General features: G+C 53.9%; 1 protein-coding gene across 1 annotated transcript; it reads left to right on the top strand.

The window, feature by feature from the left end:
- Window positions 1–1852: 1852 nt before the first annotated feature.
- On the top strand, window positions 1853–3568 carry JKF63_00911 (uncharacterized protein; the record flags this gene model as incomplete). Its single annotated transcript, XM_067896960.1, has 1 exon — window positions 1853–3568. One exon carries the CDS (start codon window positions 1853–1855, stop codon window positions 3566–3568), a length of 1716 nt encoding a protein of 571 aa, XP_067753117.1.
- Window positions 3569–8542: the final 4974 nt, after the last annotated feature.

The following is an 8542-nucleotide window of genomic DNA, read 5'->3' as shown; positions in this document are numbered from 1 at the left end:
AGAGGAGGAGGAGGCTGCGCCGGTCTTCCCAGCTGCTCTGTCGCCCCCAATTCAGTTCCCACCTCCACGATCGGTGTGCCTGCACGTAGCTGTGACCTCGCTCCCGTTGAGGCTGTGTCATCACTCGCGCGAGAGGAAGAGGGCGGAGGGGGCAGGGGTCGACTGCCTGCTGGGATGGGGGACTTCTGCGCTGTTGAAGGGTGCGCCCTCTCCCCGTCTTCCGCCTCTTTGCTTTTCGTTCGCTGTCACACTCGCCAGGCGCTGGGTCTTGCGCCGTGCGTCTACAGGACTGCACGGGCTGTGACGTGACACAGCGCGCTGCTCGACCCGCCGCAGCGATGCGCTTTCTTTCACCCGCTCTTTCTCTATGTAATCATGGTTCAAAAAACGAAAACCTTATTTTTGTCCAACCCCGCCTCTCCCTCCCCCCTATTTTGTATCTTGCGTCTTCCCCACTGGCTTGCTTTTTGTTTCTGCCTCTCTGTGTTCTGCGGCAAAACTGTGATGTACGTCGCACTTTCGTTGTGCACGATGTTGGGCGTGTCTCGCGCCCGAGCTCTGCGCGCAGCGTTTGGCACCTGTTTCCGGTGTCGCGCACGTCCTGCTCTCCTCCGCCATCTCCTCCTGCCCCCCCCCCTCTCTCCTCATCTATCCTCCACACGCAGACGCCGGATCCAACGCTCGCGCGCTTTGCGCGAGCTACAGCACGGCGCCTGCGTTGTGTTGCCTGGTGTTGGCGCTGGTGATGTGGTGTGGTGCGATTTGATGTGTGTGTGTGTGTAGCGTGCGACGACCGCAATGAGCGGCATTATTTAAAAACTCAAAAGTGATACCTCTCCTCTCTTCTCTGTTATTTTTCTGCCTTAGCCTTTGCATGCGCAGGTGCGCGGCGCGTGCGTGCGGGGCGATGCCAGGGTGCGGTTCAGTCGTCTCTGCCATACGAAGACGCTGGCGTACCCTGACGCGCCGCGACAGAGGAGCGCGAAAGGCAAGGAGGAGAGAGTAGCTTATTCTTCTGAAAATCTATATCCAGAGTAAAAGTATTGTTTTTCCCGGTGTGTCTACGGTTACCCTTCAGGGTGCCCTGTATGAGCCTGATGCTGTGCACAGGTCAATGAAAGCGAGGTAGCGTGGCGCTGACCTCCACCCGTTATGCATATGTGAGGGATGCCCGCGACTCGCCTTTGTCGCTTTCTTTTTTTTTTTTTAAAAATCCCCCCACCCCCCACTTCGGGCTGTCCAGTGTCATTCTGTCACTTGAATGGGTGCGGGGACGTGGTAGAAAAAAACAACAAAAACGCATTGTTTCTCCTCCTAATTGCGCCATGTGTCGCTCGAGTTTCTAAAGTAGCTTTATGATGTGGCGGTGCACCCCCCTCCCCCCTCCCCCTCCCCCTCCCCCTCGCCTGCTCGTGCTGCGCGAGCTCATGTGGGGTGCTTATCAGCCTCTCAGCGTAGTGTGTTGGATAGACGAGCGCACTGTAGCCTCTTCGTGTTGTCTGGCAAGAGAGCGCGATAGCGATGCTGTTGTTTAGTCCGGCGTGCGACGGCGCACGTTTGCGCGTTCTTGTCGACGCGTATGCGTGTGCTGCCGCTCAATTCCTCCGCGTATCCTTCATCTGTACCTCCAATGCATGCGTTTGTATTTTTCTTTCCCCATATATCCGAACTTCGTGCAGTAACACTTTCCCTGCGCTTTTAGCTTCCCCCCCAGCAAGTAACCGAACACGCAGCAGCTGGCTTTCAAGCTCTCATCTTTTGTTTCTGCCAGCACCCACTGTGTGACACTGTTTTCGCTGCCTACTAGCCTGCCCTTGGTCCAGTCCGCCTATTGAAAGCACTTCTCACGTCGATGAGCGACGAGGTCGGGGCAAACGGGCGCTGCGCGGGCTGTGTGCCCGGTGAGCCGATCTATAAAGATGTTGAGAGGAATGCGGTGGAGGACCAGGACGAAGCGCCGCCGTTCCTGTCGGCGAGCAACGCCAAGGTCATGCTTGTGCAGGCAATCGGTGGCACTCTGAACGGCTACTCGATTGGGTTTGTCGGTGTGTACGCGACGCTGTTTGGCTTCAGCACGAACTGCGCTAACTTCCGTCACGAGAGTGGTTGTGTGACGGCGCCCAACGCCGACTGTCAGTGGATAACGGATGCGACTGGCAGCGGCTACTGTGGCTGGCCCGAAGTCACGTGCCGCAGGGAGTACAGCTACGCGACCCCTGCGGAGATGCCAGGTGCGATGACGCGGTGTGAGGCCGATCCACACTGCAGGTGGTCATACAGTGCCGGGGAATGCCAGAACCCGTCGGGCTTCTCGGCGTCGGAGAGCGGTATCTTTGCCGGCTCGATGATTGCCGGCTCCCTGATCGGCTCTATGTTTGCCGGCCCGCTTGCGTCGGCGATCGGCGCGAAGGCATCGTTCTTGCTTGTAGGCCTCGTGGGTGTCGTCTCGTCCGTGATGTACCATGTGTCGTGCGCGGAGAACGAGTTCTGGGTGCTGGTTGTCGGCCGCTTCGTGATTGGTCTGTTCCTTGGCGTGATTGGTGTCGCGTGCCCTGTGTACACCGACCAGAACGCACACCCGAAGTGGAAGCGCACGATTGGTGTGTTGTTCCAGGTGTTCACGACGTTTGGCATCTTCATCGCTGCGTTGATAGGGCTTGCACTTGGCCAGAGCATCTGGTTTGACCGTGACAAGGACCAGATGGTGATGGCACGCATGCAGGGTCTGTGTGCGTTCTCGACTGTGTTCAGCCTGCTGACGATTCTGCTCGGCTTTGTGATAAGCGAGTCACGCGCGAAGTTCGGCGGGGAGAATGAGGGGGGTGAGGGTACCATTGGGCTGGACTCCAACGAGTACGGCTATGTCGAGATGGCCCCGCGCCTGCTGATGGGCTGCGTGATGGCTGGCACGCTGCAGCTGACTGGTATCAACGCCGTGATGAACTACGCGCCGACGATCATGGGCAGTCTTGGTCTGGCGCCGCTGGTGGGCAACTTCGTTGTGATGGTGTGGAACTTCGTGACGACACTTGCGTCGATCCCGCTCTCGTATGTGTTCACGATGCGCCAGCTGTTCCTGTTCGGCTCGATCTTCACGTCGTGCATGTGCCTGTTCATGTGTGGAATCCCTGTGTACCCCGGGGTCACCAGTACGCTGGAAGTGAAGAATGGCGTGGCTATCACTGGCATTCTGCTGTTCATTCTTGGCTTTGAGGTGTGCGTGGGCCCGTGCTACTTCGTGCTGACACAGGACATGTTCCCGCCGTCGTTCCGCCCACGCGGTGCGTCGTTCACGCAAGTGATGCAGTTCATCTTCAACCTCATCATCAATGTGTGCTACCCGATCGCAACAGAGCGAATCTCTGGGGGTTCGTCTGGTAACCAGGACAAGGGCCAGGCCGTTGCCTTCATCTTCTTCGGTGGTCTGGGCATCATCTGCTTCGTTGTCCAGGTCTTCTTCCTTCACCCGTGGGACGAGGAGCGCGATGGTAAGAAAAAGGCTGTGGCTGCTGTGCCTGCCGACAAGAAGGAGACGAGTGGGATGTCCAGCGGTAACAGGGCTGACTGAAGAGGAGGAGGAGGCTGCGCCGGTCTTCCCAGCTGCTCTGTCGCCCCCAATTCAGTTCCCACCTCCACGATCGGTGTGCCTGCACGTAGCTGTGACCTCGCTCCCGTTGAGGCTGTGTCATCACTCGCGCGAGAGGAAGAGGGCGGAGGGGGCAGGGGTCGACTGCCTGCTGGGATGGGGGACTTCTGCGCTGTTGAAGGGTGCGCCCTCTCCCCGTCTTCCGCCTCTTTGCTTTTCGTTCGCTGTCACACTCGCCAGGCGCTGGGTCTTGCGCCGTGCGTCTACAGGACTGCACGGGCTGTGACGTGACACAGCACGCTGCTCGACCCGCCGCAGCGATGCGCTTTCTTTCACCCGCTCTTTCTCTGTGTAATCATGGTTCAAAAAACGAAAACCTTATTTTTGTCCAACCCCGCCTCTCCCTCCCCCCTATTTTGTATCTTGCGTCTTCCCCACTGGCTTGCTTTTTGTTTCTGCCTCTCTGTGTTCTGCGGCAAAACTGTGATGTACGTCGCACTTTCGTTGTGCACGATGTTGGGCGTGTCTCGCGCCCGAGCTCTGCGCGCAGCGTTTGGCACCTGTTTCCGGTGTCGCGCACGTCCTGCTCTCCTCCGCCATCTCCTCCTGCCCCCCCCTCTCTCTCCTCATCTATCCTCCACACGGAGACGCCGGATCCAACGCTCGCGCGCTTTGCGCGAGCTACAGCACGGCGCCTGCGTTGTGTTGCCTGGTGTTGGCGCTGGTGATGTGGTGTGGTGCGATTTGATGTGTGTGTGTGTGTGTTGCGTGCGACGAGCGCAATGAGCGGCATTATTTAAAAACTCAAAAGTGATACCTCTCCTCTCTTCTCTGTTATTTTTCTGCCTTAGCCTTTGCATGCGCAGGTGCGCGGCGCGTGCGTGCGGGGCGATGCCAGGGTGCGGTTCAGTCGTCTCTGCCATACGAAGACGCTGGCGTACCCTGACGCGCCGCGACAGAGGAGCGCGAAAGGCAAGGAGGAGAGAACATGTTCCTGTGAAGACATTGATCATGTGCAGGAGCATTTTTTTGTTCTCCAGTGTTATGATATCACCGTTTCGCAGATCCCCGCCGAAGAGGACTCTCTGGGCACGCGGGTGTGTGGCATACGGTTTGAGTTGCTGTTTTCGCCATATCTTTGTTTTTTTTTTCGTGCCTTTCCCTGTCGTTTTGAGTATGCTGTGCAGCTTTTCTGCCTCTCCCATCATAGAGAGTGTTCTGTTCCCCTGACAAACAGGCTGCGGTGTCTCACACCGGTTCTAGGTGGTGGTACGGTGTGTGTTTCGGGGGGTGGGTGAGTATCGTGGATTCTGGTGAGATAAGGCACGTGGTTGCGGTTTCCTGCTGAGTCTGTATCGGGTTGTATACCCTGCTCCGCATTTGGTGACACAAAGTGACTTGATGTCCTTCTTCTGAGAGCTGACATAATTTCCAAAAATGAAAATTCTGTACGCCTACTAGGCAACCTGGGGCTGTGCAAAGTGCGGAGCACTGGGATTGTACGAGTTTGGTCATTGTGTTTGCGGTGTCCTCATTACGTCGACGCACTTGGTAAGGTGCTCTTGTGGCCCGTCGCTGAGTTTCTAGACTTTCTTTTCCTTTGAGATCAATGACTATATAGGTTTTATTGGACACGGGGATGGCGGCTTTGACGGAAGATCGGAGAGGAATACACCTAGAGGAGAAAGGAGGAAGGAGCGCTAAAGTCCAACTTCACTTTGTTGGCGCTATGCTCGACGAGATTGCAAATACTGAACAGGCGGGAAAAAACAAAGAATATAAGCTGTGGCGCGCAGGGTCGAACTGTTCTCATACCGCGCCTGCTCACTTGTGCCCCTCCCTTCCCCCCTTGGTCTCGAGTGCTTTAGATTTCACATCCGATTTTTTTTTTTCATTCTACTTTTTTCAGCTCGGGAGGTGCTCTGTCTTGAGTCGGACTCCCGTTTACTCCTCCCCTCCCCACGGCGCTGAGTTCAATATTGCCCCCCTTTTTGTCTCTTTGTAATTCGCGTCCATCCTCGAACGGGAAAGCGAGGCAAGGAAACAAAATAAAAAAATCTTCCATACACACACAGAGGGGGTCGCACGGAGAATACCGGCATGTTGGCGCTGTCTTCGCTCCCCCCCCTCCCTCCCTTCTTCCCTTTCGCTCGCCGCTCTCTTCTTGCTGTAGAGGGGTTTGTCTCTTTTTTTTTTCTCCTCTGGCGCGCACACGCCATCGTACTATTAAAACGAAAAGGACTCGGTACACCCATCTCGTATTTTCACCAAGAAGTTTTTGAGTCGATGCATGATTCAATTGTCTCCCCGTGTGCGTCTTGTGTAGCTTCTCTGCGCATTAGGAACTGAATTGTGCCTCCTCAAGGGGGGGGGGGAGGCAGTCACAAATAGAAGCGAAAACAAGAGGTCGTAAGGAGTAGAAAAAATAAAGAGACGGGGCGACGACGATGATATGTAAGAGGTGTGTAAGGACGAGAGGGTGGAGGGGACAAAAAAGAGAGAGACGGAAAAAAAAAACGGTCCCCAAAGGAGAGGGCAATGAATTATTGCATGGCCATACACAAGCAAAAAAAAAAGCTGCAGAAAAATCTGCCCCGCGCGCTCGTACATTTTACGCGTGTGCCTTCCCTTAATTTTTTATTTCGCTTTGTAGTGTCACCGAGACGGCTGTGTCAGTGACAAGGATCTGCCAAGGGAGAAACCACACGCTGAAAGAGAGGAAAGGTCCTGGACAAAAAAAAATAAGAATAGTATTTGATGTCGGTTTTCCGTTGCCCCCGACCCCTGTGTGTGCTCCCACTCCATGGGTCGTCGTCTTCGATTGTTTCCTCTTCACGCCTACGTTGACCAAGCTTCTCCTGCTTCCATAACAGGTACTTATATATATATGTATATAGGTATTTCATGTGACAAGGTCGCTGCGCGAAAAGGTCAGTGCTCTGTGCTTTTTTCTTTTAAATGTGGCACGAGACCCAAACCCACGACAAAAAGCGAGCGACAACGGGGGGGGGCGATCAAGCAGAATATAAGCGCTTGAGGCTCTTTTAAAAGTGCTGTTCGAAGTGTATAAAACACTGAAAGCGAGGTCGAGGGAAGTCACCTACAAAAAAAGGGGGCTGCTGGATGGAGATCGAAATGAACTGGTCGTAGTCACAGGTGCAGTACTGCAGGTGTGGTGGTTTCCGTACATTTAAGTGTGTGTTGTATGTTGTCAGTGAGTGGAGATGGCCAAATAAAGCATAACGATAAACACATCTATCCCCCTCCCCCCCCTCCTCCCCATTTAAGCCACTGACCAACCAATAACACCGATACACAGACACGTGCAGTTTTTTTTACCCTCTGCAGGTATGTTCACCCCCTCTTTTTTTTTCCCTTTTCAGTACCTCTTCCGTGTTATGTATTTTTATTTGTTTCTTTTAGAATCTTTTTCTGGTTTTCTCTTCTTCTCCTCCACAAATTCTATCCACGCTTTTATATGCACATGCCTACATAATTACGTACAGGCATTTATATGCGCAGGTATGCATGCGTGTATAGGGGTGTGCTTTTTTTTTTCGTTTTTCCTTTTCCTTGCTTATGCTGGTCTTGTGTACTACTTCTCCCCCTTTGCAGGAGGAGGCGATGGCCTCCTCACCGCGGAGTGGCAAAAAAAAAATCAAACTTCAAAAGTGCTTTCTTCGAAAACAAACAAAAAAAAAACTGTGTTCCTTCGTTTGTGAAGTGTAAAGTCTGCACAGCGCCGTCTACACCTATGAAGAGGCGTTTCGTTTACACTTAGCCGTGTACACCAGGACAATACAATCTACCCCATCAACAAGGATTCGCATTGCTGCCCATAACGAAGTTCATTGCATGTTTCGATGTCAATCAAGGCTGCGCAATCGCCTCCGCTCCCCCCCCCCTCCTCCTCACCTATCCTCCACACGCACAGGCGCACACACACACTTACCGGCTGGTTCTCACATACATGTACATATATATATATTTGTGTGCATATGTGTGTGTGTGTGTGCAGTTTTTTTTTGTACTTTCTCGGCGCCGATCCGAAAGTAATGGCAATGGTGTAAGGGGTGGGTGAGTGGGTGGGGGGGGGGAGTAGGGGGCACTACTTGAACCACGAAGAAGGAATTTTAGGAGTAAGGTATGTGCCAACTTTGGGCGGCGTAGATGTGCGAGCCTGGTGTTGCATATCTCCACGAGCGCTTGGGCCATAGCGACAGCGGTGTAACTACACCCGTTTCATCGTGCACCTCTGCAAATGTCTTCTTCGCTAGCGCGTGCCTTGATGGACAACATGGGGTTAGCTGAGCTCGTTCCCGCACAAAGAAGGCCCCCTCAGAGAGGGGTGACGGTGGTAAGTGGACTCTCTGCAAGGCTTGTACTCACCAGTGTCCTCTTGAATCAACCGTAAAGGGCAGATAAGCTCCGCGCGACAAGCAGGAAAAGGGGGGAGATGGTGGAGACAGAGTTCACTAGAGGGTGTGACTGAAGGTCTCTTCATTGTTTCTTCTCTAGTTTTGCACCCCCTTCCCCCCTCCCCCCGAGTGATTCACCCGCACGTGCACTGGACTGCTCGCGTGTTCATGGTCTATCCACGCGTCTTCATGCTGTTACATCTTCTCGTCACCCCAAAAGGTCTCGATGCAAGTCTTCTCTCAGTACCTAATCCTGCCATTGCTCCCGATTCTCTCCTCTCTTCTTCGTTTTTATTCTCTTTGTTTCCTATCGCGATATCGCACATATGCCCAACGCCTGGCATCCTGGGCACTGGGCACACTTCCCATATACACATCCAAACGTGTGCGTGACGCGTGACGACTACGTGCTGGATCACAAAACACTCTTTTTCCCCATACTTACGGGGGGCTGTTGTGTGTGTGTGTGTGTAAAACATTCACAAAAAAGGTCACTACGTACAATCGCACCAGCGTTAACCAAATTTTCCGACGAGTG

The sequence above is a fragment of the Porcisia hertigi genome, chromosome 36 (assembly GCF_017918235.1).
Source record: "Porcisia hertigi strain C119 chromosome 36, whole genome shotgun sequence".
Classification (NCBI taxonomy): Eukaryota; Euglenozoa; class Kinetoplastea; order Trypanosomatida; family Trypanosomatidae; genus Porcisia; species Porcisia hertigi.
Note: the sequence above shows the minus strand (reverse complement) of the source record. Positions and strands in the feature narration are given on the sequence as shown.